Source organism: Zootoca vivipara, chromosome 11, assembly GCF_963506605.1.
Source record: "Zootoca vivipara chromosome 11, rZooViv1.1, whole genome shotgun sequence".
Classification (NCBI taxonomy): Eukaryota; Metazoa; Chordata; class Lepidosauria; order Squamata; family Lacertidae; genus Zootoca; species Zootoca vivipara.
Window position 1 is genome coordinate 46,917,512 of NC_083286.1, and position 14,489 is coordinate 46,932,000.

At 40.1% G+C, this 14,489-nt stretch overlaps 1 protein-coding gene across 10 annotated transcripts in view; it reads left to right on the forward strand.

The window, feature by feature from the left end:
* The window catches only part of CPLANE1 (ciliogenesis and planar polarity effector complex subunit 1), a 57,264-nt gene that overhangs the window by 15,886 nt on the left and 26,889 nt on the right, over positions 1-14,489 (forward strand). For 9 of the 10 annotated variants that reach the window (XM_035100551.2, XM_060280319.1, XM_035100552.2 and 6 more), the window contains 12 exons: positions 239-397; positions 1,541-1,696; positions 2,245-2,473; positions 3,145-3,284; positions 4,299-4,516; positions 4,792-4,956; positions 6,657-6,795; positions 7,807-7,916; positions 8,979-9,140; positions 9,291-9,399; positions 9,633-9,951; positions 12,076-12,994. In XM_035100551.2, the coding sequence (XP_034956442.2) occupies positions 239-397; positions 1,541-1,696; positions 2,245-2,473; positions 3,145-3,284; positions 4,299-4,516; positions 4,792-4,956; positions 6,657-6,795; positions 7,807-7,916; positions 8,979-9,140; positions 9,291-9,399; positions 9,633-9,951; positions 12,076-12,994 (2,825 nt within the window). The remainder of the gene's footprint in view (positions 1-238; positions 398-1,540; positions 1,697-2,244; positions 2,474-3,144; positions 3,285-4,298; positions 4,517-4,791; positions 4,957-6,656; positions 6,796-7,806; positions 7,917-8,978; positions 9,141-9,290; positions 9,400-9,632; positions 9,952-12,075; positions 12,995-14,489) is intronic. The other variant, XM_035100555.2, reaches the window with a different exon arrangement.

Consider the following 14,489-nt stretch of genomic DNA (forward strand, 5'->3'; position numbering starts at 1 on the left):
TATTTTGCTTCGACTCAGACCAACACGGCTACCTACCTGTAACTATGAAAAAAAAATCAATGGAGTTGATTTTGGTCCTGTATAATCCCATTCACCTTATTTATTCCTTCTTTATGTGATAGTACATCTGTGGATGGGTGAGGAGAGCTTAGTACACTCATATAGGTTGGGTTTATTTTTCATTACATCCCCAGGGTTTATATTTTTAACTAGATAATTATTTCACTTTTTAATACAGGAGGAAAGAGAAAGCCTTTTCTTCAAACTCGATATTATCTTGCTATATTATATTGTCATCTATATCACTACAATGTAAATGAGGCTCAGGGTCTGTGCGATCATCTAGTGAGTGAGCTTCTAAAACGAACTCAAATATCTGAAAGGGATGATGTGTCAGGTATGTGAACGTGGAATATCCTAGTATAGTTAAATGAATGATGTGTAACATAATTTGTCATTTCATCCCGTTATTTAAAACTGTAACATTATTGCAATAGAGTGGTATTTTTGTTGTTTTATAGTGATTATAGAATTTATATTTAAAACTTGACTAAGCATCAGTTAGTTGCTTAATTTGTCAAAGTCTCTTTAAGAACCCTTTATCTATTTTAAATATATCTTTCCCTCAGAATTGTAGAAGTGTGGTGACAAACAGCTGTCTTTTATAGTTAGCAAGCTGGTCATATTTAAAAGTCCCATTAGTTTGAATGAGATATTGTCCTTCAAGCTTAATATCTGGCTGTGATTTAATAACTGTATAGTTTGGTGTAATCAAGTATAACACTGCAATCATATATACACTTTTTTTTTAAAAGTAAGTCCTGTTGGACTTAGTGGGACTTGTACCTCAGTAAATATATGTAAGATTGCACAGTTTATCAGGTTTTATTGTCATTGAATTCTTACTGAAGGAATTCTACAGAGTGAAGCTTAAGTATGAGTTGTCATCATCCAGGAAGGTAAAGGTGATGCTTCTAGGGTTTTATTTTGGAAAGACCAAAGAATTCTTTCAGCACAATATGTAATGTACCTTTGCCTTCAGTAGCAATGAGGGTTGATACGCTTGAATTTATCAGTGATATCTTTTTATTTCTATAGCAGATATTTTGTTTATGTAAGACTCTTTAAACCAGGTGGCGCTGTGGTTAAACCACTGAGCCTAGGGCTTGCTGATCAGAAGGTCGGCGGTTCGAATCCCTGTGACGGGGTGAGCTCCCATTGCTTGGTCCCAGCTCCTGCCAACCTAGCAGTTCGAAAGCACGTCAAAATGCAAGTAGATAAATAGGTACCGCTACAGCGGGAAGGTAAATGGCGTTTCCATGTGCTGCTCTGGTTTGCCAAAAAGCGGCTTTGTCATGCTGGCCACATGACCTGGAAGCTATACGCCGGCTCCCTCGGCCAATAATGCGAGATGAGCGCGCAGCCCCAGAGTCGGTCACGACTGGACCTAATGGTCAGGGGTCCCTTTACCTTTACCTTTTATCTTTTTATTTCTATAGCAGATATTTTGTTTATGTAAGACTCTTTAAACTCTTTTTAGGTGCTGAGCAGATGATAACAGATGTTCATACTGAAGCTATATTAGCAGTGGTTCGGTCTCTGGCACGATTCATGGCAGCTTACTTCACTAATGAACCACTTTATGTGCTTCCTCCACATAATGTTGATGTTTTACCCCCGCTTCATATCAGACAAGGTATTCTGTTAATGCTGTCACATGTTCTGGTTTACTATCATCCAGACAAAGTTAGGATTTCTAAGCCCCATTGATGTTAGTGGGAGAATAGTTTTCCTCAAAACTTCATATCTGCCATTTTTATATTAGTTTAGCGTCTCTTGTCTCAGGCTCATCTTATAAAAATCTCTAACCTCCCCCCCACACACACACATTGAAGTGATAATCCTTCCTTCTCTTATCTTGTGTAATTTTTTGATTGAAGATTGACTTTCCTGTATGAATGCATTTCTCATTATAGTTTTTGATGTGCATTCACATCAATTAAAAATAAGCGAGGAAAGGGAAGAACAGCAAAAATCAAGAGTCATGGTAATTCCCATGAAAAGCATGGTCTGAATGATACATTGCATTATGAAGACTGTAATTCACACTTCTTTGGGAGTAATTCAGTTGGAACTCAGGGGGTTTTCTACTTAAAGATGGGTAGAACTCATTTGGAAATCATACAGGAATCAGTTAACAACAAAGCAAACATAGATAACTAATAAACTTCCTTTGTATCTTAGACAGGTGTCTTCGTATTGTTCCACTGCAGCACTCCATAGTCACCAATGCAGTTAGGGACCATGGTCTCTCGAGCGTCTGGACAGTTGAATATGCTCTTGATTTGTTGCTTGTTGCTGGACTAATTCCGGAAGCTGTGTGGCTAGCACATAAACTTGGAGACTGGAAAATGGCTGTTTCAGTTGGGGTGGCTTATCAACTGTATTGTCAAAGTAGCAGTGGCTTCCCAACGTAAGTTGTATGTGTATAAATTACAGAACTGCATGCTGCAGTGTTATTTTGTTATTTATCATGTTATGGACATATAATATCTACTATTTACAATAAAATTAATAATTAATACCTATACATTGTCTTGTGTTGGTGATTTGGACATTTGGAAAAAGATATGCTCTTTGCTCCTTTGACTCCTTCCCTCAACCTGATTCTTTCACATAGAGATAAGGAGGGCTCTGCAAGGAGTGCAGTATTATTGGGTGGTGGAATGATTAGGACAGATAATTTACATCCATTAACTGAAAGGCATAGTTCCCAGGAGTGCCAGATGGACATAGCTTGATAGTGACAGTGGTGCCTTCCATTCTATAATTCCAATGGTGGTGCATCTAGCTGATAGCTGCAGTAATTGTAACATCAGTTGAGAAAAGCAGTCATTAGCCCTCTGGTCACCAATTATGCAGTATCTGCATCCACCATTTATTTGATAGTATCAAAAATACCAAGTGGGAAAGAATTTGTCCTAAAGCCCTTCATATCATAACACAGTACAGATGTTCTCTGTGCCTGTTAAGCTTTTTGAATTGTCACTGTACTTCCATAGATCCCATATATGACAGCACAAAAGTCATTCAGAGAGCAACAGTTAGAGATAAGCTAATCTCTTTTTCTTGATTCACTCTCAGGTCACAAAAAGTAGAATTCTGCATGCCATTGCACTTGACTCCAACACAAATCTTTCAAGAAAAATTACAATCTTTTTTGGGCAAGCCAATCAACAGTGAAACATCAAATGAAGGAGATCCCAAATGCAAACAGTTCACAGGTGTGGAATTTATACATCTGAGTTCATTTTCTTGAAGTTATTTTTTAACACATTTGTGGAAATGCTATGATTTCATGCAAATATCCACCCTTTTCCATGATCAGGGAATGACCAGAGATGCTAATGTGAATGCCATTTGTTTAATTATCTATACAGAGTTTCTGCGTGTCCATGTTATTCCTTTCCACTCTTCTGCATTTTTATAAGAACTATGATTCAATTCTCATTGAGATGGGAGATCTGTGTTTGGACTGTAGTATGGCAGTCTTCATGTGGGACTCACATAGCTGTATGGAAGAAAGGCTCTAGCCTAGCCAAAAAAATTATATGAAGTAATCTTAACTTGTAAAGTTTTTTTCATCTCAATAGGTTGCAATATGGCAAATCTGCGTGCAAGCAAGGGGTACCATGCACATACTCAGAGATTGCCTCATGCATGCATATAGAACTTTGTAAGATAGCAGTAGGCCTGGGCGATATATTGATGGCATGGTGTCCACAGTCTTGAAAGAAGCAATACTCTGTCCACTCATTGAAAAGCCAGCCCTGGACCCAATGGAATGCAGCAGCTGTCAAGGACATGCTAACACTCCGTTTTGGAATAAGGTGGAGTGGGTCATGTCAGAGCATCTATCTACAGATGTTTCTGGAGGAAGCGAGTTGTCTAGAATAGATCCATTTCATTCTGGGTTCAGGCTCAGATTTGGGACTGAATCATCATTGGTTGCCCTGAGGAATTGCCTTCATCAGGAGAGAGACGAGACAGGAGGAGTGTGACTGTTTCTTCTACCTGAGCTTTTGATACCCTTAACCACAGTATCCTGCTGGAGCATCCGGGGCATTGTATCACCTTGGTTTTCATCTTACTTGCAAAGTCATATCCAGAGATTAGTATTAGCAAACTGCTGTTTGAGCCCATGGTGGTTATGTTATAGGGTCCCACTATCCCCCAGCATTGATAGGAAGCATTATTAATGCATTTCCTTTATTACTTCGTCTGCTGTCTGTCTTTAGATCCTATTGAAGAGGAAGATGTAAATGTAATTTTTAGTTCAATAGAAGAAATACTGAAAGCAGCTGTTATGGCAGAAACAGACATACTGTCAGAGACATTTCAACTTTTGGTGGGCTCTGCTAAGGACCTGAGCAGAAAGTTTTGTGGTTTAGTGCCTGATGGCTTATATCTTCCTGCACCACCCTTATATTGTCCTCAACCATCATTTCCTGGTGAAGTAAGTATATTTAGAAGTCATATGATTGTTTCTTCTATTTTGTCTACACTTGACCTGAATTAGTTGTTTCTTTTGCTTTTGGATTTTGAAACCATCCTGCTTTTGGTGTGTGTGTGTTTTGGGGGGGAGCCCATTAAGCTTTTCTTAGAATTCTAGCCATAAGTATAGAAAAAGGGTTAGGGTGGAGATAAATGAGTGGAGAATCTATATTACACTCGTCATTTTCATTGTTCATTGTCATACCCTTTATCCCCTTTTAATTTTGCAATATTTAGGAAGAACACATTGATTTAGCATTAAGAATGGAGAGAGTTTGTCGGCAGAAGGTGTCTGGAGTTGTTCAGCGAATTCTTCTTCTTTTTCGGGCAGCTAACTGTTCTTTCCCTGCTGCTCAGTGGTATATTGTACAGCTGAAACGGGCACGGAAAATAATGCAAAAGGTATACTGATGAAATTGCTTTAAACTTTTATTATAACTGATAATAACTAACTTTTGTAAGCTTCTAAGTATGGTTGTGATTTTTTATTGATTTTATTGTTTTATCTTTTTGTAAACCACTTTATGTGGTGAATAAATTTTTATGAAATAAATGTAAGGTGGAATCTATAAAATGCACCTCAAGTGTCAATAGCCAGGGTAAAGAGATGCAGATTTAGCATTTGATGGGAGGTGTATAATGAAGTGCACATGCACCTCTGTGGGAAGTGAGTTCCACAGCTTAGGGGCCACCACAGAAAATGCCCTCTCCCGGGCTGCCAGCCCTCAAGCCTCTGAAGGCAGAGAAAATACCAAGTGGGCCCCCTCTGCCAATCTCGGCACTCAAGAGGGTCTGTAGGTATGGAGGCAATTCTTTCGGATATTTGGAGCTTTAAATGTTGGTTGGAAAAGGGAAAAAATGTTATATAAAGGAGAATTCCTGGTTGCCTAGATCCAGGTTTGAGGGAAGAACTCTTTGGTGAGAGAACCCCAGCAGAGATTTAAAAATAAAATATGCAGCAAAGTAAAGCCTGTAATTATAGACTGTTAGACCTTTAAAATATCCCCTTCTAAGTTGCTTCCAAATTTCCTCTCTGTCCTTAGCTTAGAAAGAGACCATACGTTTGGTAAGTTAAAAATGGCTTACTTACAAATTCTTCAAAGGTCAGATTCATGTGCTTTTCCATACAGCATTCAGAAAACACAGGCAGTAAAATATAGATTCAAAAGTGATGAATGTTTCTAAAATACTTGCATAGAAACACAAAGATGGTTTTGTAGAAAACCATACAGTCTGAGCTTGCAGCAACCAGCCCAGCCCAATTACATGTCAGAGTTCACATGGTAGAATGATGGGGGAACAAAAAGCTTGATAAACCTTGTTAACTTTTCCTCCCAAGGTATAGGGGAGTGACTTAACTAAGCCTGGCAAGACAGCATACTGTTCATGCATTACCCCTTCATTCATCAATCAAATGTAAGCAAGTTGGTTATATGAGGCTGATTATCTCATAAACCCCTTCCCAGGCAAATATAACAATGCATGTAAATTAATGAACCACCAAGAATCCCATCTTGACGAGAAGGTTCTTGAAACTCTTCTGGTAGGGGTTGGTGAGAATGTCGGCTGTCATTTCTTTGGTTTGACAGTGTGCCAATTCAACAAGTTCATCTTATATCACCTGGCTCACATAGTGGTATTTCATCCTAATAATGTGTTTAGTTCTTGCATGAAACTTCTTGCTTTGAGATAATTACAAATAGCTTTGGATATGCTCCATCAATCAGACAGGTTTCTCCCCAAACAACCCAAAGTCCATAGTCTGTTGGTCAATCCAGACCAGTTTTCTGCATGCCTCTGTTGCAGCTATGTACTCTGACTCTGTGGAAGAAAAAGCTACAGGTCCTTGTTTGTAACTGCCCTGGTAAACAAGACCATTTTCAAACATAAAGAGAAAGCCACCTGTTGATTTGTAATCCTTTTTGTCTCCGGCCTAGTCAGCATCCATGTAACCTAAATGAAAATGCTCCTTGAGGGACATGTAACACTGTCTAGACATCCCAGAAATGAGAACTTGAGACACATAACACCTCTGACTTTTCAGGAACACTTGTTTATCTAAATTGTTCTCTTGTAACCTTTGCTTTTTTTCACACTTTCAGATTCGCAAGAAAGGTGCTCTTCCCTCATTAAGTGCTCTTCCAGAAAATTTGCTTAATTATTCTAAATGTCATACGGTGTTCTTAAGGCCTACTTCTTCTGGTGATCATGGACTTGACAGTGTTTCATGTAAAACTATAGGTTTGTATCTAGAGAAAACAGAGTAAAAGGTCAAGTTGGCGTGGCAATGCCTATTCACAATGGTCCTTTGAAACACCCACCCTGCGTTCTGAAGGTATTTGTCTACTAGTCTAGCCAGTGAGCCTAGAAAATAGCAAAGACCCTTTGTTCCAACTCCTTGCCATTTTACTGATCACTTACTGTGAAAGCTACCTTTGTTCTCCTAAGACTTGAAAATGATGTTCTAAATATAGTATTTGACCTGTTGCTAAAAAGAGTATAAAAACAAAGAGTCAGATTCTTAGCTCCAGTTCTTTTCATGTTGACTCTCAATCAGTAGACAGGTCTGTCTACTAGAAGTACTTTAAGGGTGTATTCATCAAAGTTAGAAGGAACCTCTTGCTAAGCACAGCAAGTTCAGTCCCCACATGTAAAGAAGCATTTTTTCTTTGTGGGCTCTTATGTCATGAAACAGTGCTGAACAGAAGTTCATGAAGCTTCCTGCGGACATCTAAAGTGAATGTAGTCTGATCAATGTGAATTTTGCAGACAAACATTTGGATTTCCTCTCCCTTGATGAAATGCCACCTGAAACAAAATTGGATTCCAACATGAACACACCATTATAAGCTATAGGAGTTTCTAGGCTACTTTAATTTACCCCAAATCTGGGAATGTGGTCAGATTTATTTAAGAACCTGGAAGGTGTAATGGACAACTTTTATCACCTAAAACGTTATCTTTTATGTACTAATCCTGTCTTTTCCCTCGGGAAAGTCTATCAAATATTACTTGCCCATAGGATGAGGAATGTACTTCTTGAAATTAGTATTTCCAATTGAAGCTTTTTGACAAAACATGCTGCTACAACAGTCTGTGAGCAAATATCATTTTTTAAAACAACTTTTTTTTAGATACTGCCACTTATAAGTTAATGATTTTTAGTGAAAATGTAGATAATTTATACTTATTTTACAACATTCCTGTTCTCTTGCTTGATCAAAACTTTATCTCTCTGGCTTCCTCTCACAGCATGCTTTAGAGAACTATGCGCATTGTGTTGGATGTTTCATGTTCGTGAAAGATTATCTGACAGTTGCAGACGGTACCAAACTGCAAGAGAGAATTTGGAAAATCAGAAGGTAATATTAATAGTATAGAACTTTAACATCATAGGCTGTCATCTTTACATTGCTCTTAAATGGCCATCTTATAAATGACATGTTTGTGCTCAAAAAAGCCAAGACTGAGGCTCAGAATATAGATACAATGCTGACGTCTTAGTTTTACCCCAGATCCACCCCACTCACTTGTAAAATGGGTGTATGTGTCCAGTTTTAAAAGCCAAAGCAGAGTTTGTAGCAGTGCTGAACTCTGTCCACAGTCTGCACTCTCAGGCATGCTTAGGAAGCTGCCTTATGCTGAGTGAAACCAGTAGTCCATCTAGCTCACTATTGTCAGTAGTCTCTTACAAACCTACCTGGAGATGCTGAGGATTGAACCTAGCACCTTCTGCATTCAAAGCAGATGTTATTCCCCTGAGCTATAGCCCTTCCTCTAAATTTTCTGAGGGGATGGGGCATAGAAGCAGCAGATTTGAAGAATATCTTCAAGTCTTCAGGCATGTCCTCTCAGTTGGCCTGGGGCTAGCCAGGTGAGAAGCTGCACACATCTCTCAAGGACCCAAAAGAAATGGAGAACATGCTCATGTATCTTCCAGTTGAACTCGCTTCTAGTGTTGAGTACAGTCATACCTCGGTTTAAGTACACTTCGGTTTGAGTACTTTCAGTTTAAGTTCTCCGCGGACCCGAAAGTGTTTACTTCCGGGTTCCGCAGCACGCACATGCGCAAAAGGGACCTGCGCACTTCACGCATGCACAGAAGCGATCTATCGGCGCTTCAAGCACACGCACTATCGCCACTCAGTTTAAGTACTTTTTGGGGTGCGAATGGCACCCGGGGACCAATTAAGTACTTAACCCGAGGTACCACTGGTGGGAAATGTGGAGCAAGGGAAGCTTGTGGAGGGGGAGAGTTTAGTTTTCCTAACCCATGCTCTCCTTTTTGCTCCTAAAGTTGGGACTTGAACCCAATTCCATATTTTATATGTTATTGGGACATACCTAGGTTTAAACAAACAGGTCTGCTGCCATCACAGGTAGTTTGAGACTTTTAGACCTCTTGCTTTGTGTTATTTCTTTAGGAATGTAAGACAACTGAATTTGATGCCTGTATAGTTGAACACTCTTTCAGTGCATTGGAGTGGGCTTGCCGAATGCTCCCTTTTGCTAGGTTCATGAATGTTGAAGAACTTGTACAGGATATCATTTTAAGCCTTACTGGAGAATTGCCACCAACCAAAAAGGTAATATTACCTAGATCAGAAATTATAGGGGATTACAGAGTTTAGCTTCCTTTATTAATATTTTCTTTTTCATGTTTGTTGTTGTGTGTAGACATTCCAGAATCTATGTTAAGTAGCTTAAAATTATCTTGACATTGTTCTTTTGTACAGGTGGCAGAAATTTTGGTGAAAGCATTTCCAAACCCTGATGATGTAAGAGTCCCATTAAGAGATAAATATAATGCTCTGCACCAGCGACTTAGACACTGCATAGTCAAAGGTACCATTAGTGGTGATGAGGAAAACAAAGTGGAAAGCTAACTTACCAGCATTTTTATTCACACACACAGCAAACAAAAAAACCATCCCTTCCTTGGAAAGTGGTGGGGTGTTCAAAGGGTGGAAATGTTCAAAGGGTCATATGTTATTTGAAAGGCATTTTGTATGTATTTGTTTACATATACTGTAGTCTCTGTAGAAATAGCATAGTAACAAATCTGTCTCTTTGATTAGGTCCCAACAATGAAGAAATAATGTCTGTTGTAATACAGGCTTCGCACAAAGTGAGTATGAAAACATTAAAGCGTGTGATAAGGAACATAGGACCCCATCAAAGAAGCATCTGGGAGCCACCAGAAGAGGAGACACAAGATCCTGGAGCTTATTGCTATGATAGATTTTCTTTGGGGACTAGTCTAAGCAGAAGCACAATTTCAGATCTGGGAAACTCTCAGGTTTATAGTGATGCTGAAACAGCAGACTCAATCTCAGAAGCTTTGCAGATGGAAGAAACAAGAAGGCACATTTCTTCTCAGATGCAAGAACATCACAAGTATGAGTTTATGATATTACTGAATATAGTTCATTTCACCTTCCAGCCCTCCATAGCAAGTAAATACTTGGGCAATTGAGAAAAGTCTAATGTAACTGCTCCGCGTGTTTAATTGGAAATAAGCTGCACTGTATTCAGTGGAGTGTATTCCCAGGTAGGGGTGTATTGGATAGTGACAAGCAATTCTGCTTCTGTAGCTCAATCAGTGTCTGAGAAAATCAGCGGAGTAGTAGTAGTAACTATTATTATTATTATTATTATTTATTTATTTTATTTTTAGCCTGCCCAACATTGTGTGAGTTTACTGTCTGCCTCTATTGATTGAAAAATGTTGTTTCCCTACCAGAAAGACATTAAAAAATGTTATGAAATGATCATATTAAGGTATATTTAATAATACTTTCAGTTTCAATTAACAATTGTGATTCCATATGGAGTTGACATTAGTTTGACAACTATATAGTGGTACCTCTGGTTATGAACTTAATACGTTCTGGAGGTCTGTTCTTAACCTGAAACCATTCTTAACCTGAGGTACCACTTTAGCTAATGGGGCCTCCTGCTGCCACCGTGCCAACGGCGCACAATTTCTGTTCTCATCCTGAGGTAAAGTTCTTAACACGAGGTACTACTTCCAGGTTCATGGAGTCTGTAACCCAAAGTGTTTGTAACCCGAGGTCTTTGTAACCAGAGGTACCTCTAATTGGTGCAGGACCATTTTCATCTGGTATTCTAATAGTGTAGGGATTGCTAATGCGGCACCTGTGGCTACCAGGTTGGTGGCCCTCATGGTTTTTTTGGCAGGGGTGGGGGTGTTTTTTCTTTTAATAGGATTTTGGAAGGGGATTTCTAAATTTGAGGAGGAGTGCCACTTGTTGGTACCCATCTCAGGAAACATTGGAAGAGTGCGCCTTTGGGGATGAAGTCAAACCATTGGAGAGTTACAACGCCTACTGTTGCTTTATATTTTACCAGGTGCTGGGAAATTCTGCCTGTTTTTATTAGACAGCAACAGCATGGGTGGGTGGGTGTATTTGATTATTATTATTATTACAGTATTTATTATTTATACCCCACCCATCTGGCTGGGTTTCTCCCACCACTCTGGGCGGCTTCCAGCAATACCAAAATACATTAAAATATCACAGATTAAAAACTTCCCTAAACAGGGCTGCCTTTAGGTGTTTTCTAAATGTCAGGTAGTTGTTTATCTCCTTGACCTCCAATGGGAGGGCGTTCCACAGGGTGGGCACCACTACTGAGAAGGCCCTCTGCCAGGTTCCCTGTAGCTTTGCTTCTCACAGTGAGGGAAACGCCAGAAGGCCCTCGGCACTGGATCTCAGTGTCCGGGTTAAATGATGGGGGTGGAGACGCTCCTTCAGGTATACAGGACTGAGGCCGTTTAGGGCTTTAGAGGTCAGCACCAACACTTTGAATTGTGCTCGGAAACGTAATGGGAGCCAATGTAGGTCTCTTAAGACCGGTGTTATGTGGTCTCGGCAGCCACTCCCAGTCACCAGTCTAGCTGCCGCATTCTGGATTAATTGCAGTTTCCGGGTCACCTTCAAAGGTAGCCCCACGTAGAGCGCATTGCAGTAGTCCAAGCGGGAGATAACTAGAGCATGCACCACTCTGGTGAGACAGTCTGCGGGCAGGTAGGGTCTCAGCCTGTGTACCAGATGGAGCTGATAAGCAGCCGCCCTGGACACAGAATTAACCTGTGGTTCCATGGACAGCTGTGAGTCAATATTATATGATCTCTACAGTCAGGACCAGTAGGACATAAGTAACTTCCACAGCATGCATATGGTTGTCTCAGGGTGGAGGGAGCAGCAATGACTACTCACGTTACATGTTATGCCATGCCCTCATGGCAGCCATTTGTGGCTGGCACACACAGATTATCAAAATTTTGAATGTCCCTACTGGTCCAAAAAGGTTGGTGATCTTTTTAAAAGGTTGGTGATCTTTTTAATGGCTAGATAAGACTTTTTCAGTTACGTTACCTGTATTGAAAACAGAAAATCTGCATTTATGTATTTAATTTGTGGGGTTTTTCAAGAAAAAATAGGTTATTTGTTAGCTGATTGCCCTTTCTAATCTATTTGTTGTGATTTCTTGTAGAGAAGTGTCCAACTGTGCAGGAGAATTGACTGGATACGATAGAAGTGCTGAAAAGCTGAAAGACTTAAATGTAGAAGGAAAAAGTATTGTAAAAGAGAACTACAAAGACTTAACCAATCAGCATGTTTTGCCTCTAGTCGGTGAATGGGAATTTGAACGTGATGATGATGAATACGTTAAGTTTTTAGATCTCTTTTTAACATACATGCTTGAAAGAGATCTGATCAATCATAAAGACTCTACAATTCCTTTTCTGATGAGCTTTTCCACACTCCTTAGGGAACATGAACTCAACTCTTTCCTTTTTGATGTTCATACAACACTGAAACGTCGACAGATCAGAAATAAAGGCCAACATGTTTTTAGGGCTGGTTCTTGCTACGCTCCTGTTTTTGATCCCAGTGCTGCTAATCTGGATCCTTTGTGTGATGATAAGAAAAAGGTTTCTAATAAACCAGCTGTGCTTGAGACTTCTGTTTCTGACTCAGTGATGAGACTCACTGCAAGAAGAGGATTATTTGGTCTAAGCCAGCAATCAATTTATGGTGCACAGGGTTCCTGTAAAGAAAAAACTCTTGCACCTGTATTAACTCAGTGTTTGTCTGAACAAACTTCTTCCCCCCAAACAGCTCCTGTTCATAGATATATCTACAAAGCAGTTCAGGTAACCGATATTCTACAAAGAACAGAACCAACTCCAGACATGAACTTTAAATTTAACAACGTAGCTCGCTTACTTGAATGGATGATCAGATGGTCTGATAGAAGACTGCTTTATGATCCCATCTCCACAGCGCCATTTCAGGAATGCCAGCCAATGATGCACGTAAAAACATCTGCATCTGCCATACTTACATCATTGTGGCTTTTAGAACAAAATTTCTCCAATGAATCACAAAATCAAAATGTCCATCTTTGGGTAAGTAATAGAAATTAAACCCACCAGGTTTGGTTGCTAGCTAATATGCATCAATGTACTGTACAAATAAAATCTGGATACAGAAAGGCCACAAATTTAGAGTGGACATTTCCTAACTCCAAATACTTGCCTCAGGAATATTTGCATTATATATCTTATTTTAAATGTAACTTCCCCCAAGTGTAAGAACCTCATTAATAATATCCATTGTGAGCAACAATGTATACAGTCACTCATACTTCTCCCCAACTCTTTGTATGTATTAAGGGGGGAAAGCACTTTCTAAGCTGTAGTGTAGTTGGGGGGGCTTTAATTTATTGTTTGTTCCACACTCTGCCGTATTTAGACTGCAAACCTATTCACACTTTCTGGGGAGTAAACAACATTGAATTCAGTTGGACTCATTTCTCTGTCGGGGTGGGGGATGAATTTAGCAAATGTGACTCATGAAGCAGACTCATCAGACTTGCATTTCCTGGACTGATGTATGAATTGGACATGGGTCCTTTCAGAATCCACACTCCTACCAGATCCCACAATGAGCTGACTTCTAATTGTCCAGTCGGCAACACTTGGAGCAACTAATGCACATAGTTCTTGCGATGTGTTGGAAATATGGGTACAATTCCCCATCCCCCCCAGGAGTGATAGGAAATTATGATGTGCTAAACCAGGGGTCAGCAAGGTTTACCTCGCCTGGCCGGCTCACTCCACTGGAGATGTCTCTGTGGGCCGGATCACGTGCACGCAAAAGCGTGCGCGGCCGTGATTTCCGGCGTCTGTGTCCACGCAGACACGATTTCTGGCATCTGTGCCTGCGCAGATGAGATTTTCGGCATCTGAGCATGTGCAGACGCAATTTCTGGCACTGCAGAAGCGAGTCGCCACGCTGCACGCAGGAACTCGCCGAGCAGGCAGCTCAGTTAGGGGGCAGCTCGTGGACTGGTTAAATGACCACCATGTGCTTGTGGCCCATGGGCCTTAGGTTGCCTACGCTGTGCTAAACTGTCTGTACAATGTTCTCGTATGTTCCCAGTTGCATGTATTAAGCCCTGTTCCATCTTGAGAGTGTAGCACAAGGTAACACATGCTGACTGAACAGCAGAAAGAACTTTCTGAGAGTAAGAGCTGTTAGAAAGTGGAACAGGCCTCCCCTCTGAAGGCTCTCCTTCCTTGGATGTTTTGAAGCAGAGGTTGTGTGGCCATCTCTCATGGATGCTGTAGTTGAGATTCCTGCATTGCAGGAGGTTGGATTAGATTATCTTTGGGGTACCTGCCAAATCTATTAATCCAACAATTCTAGGATTCTAAAATTAGTATTTATAAAGAAGGAAAGCGGAGTCACCAACAGGGATGAGGAACATGAAAATACTATAATGTTCAGCTATATCTTTAGGAGACAATGTGGATAATCACATATTTCATGAGAGACGTATTTAAGGTGAATGCCTCAGTGTTGAAATATAATTCAAAATGCTAATAGCAAATGCTGTCA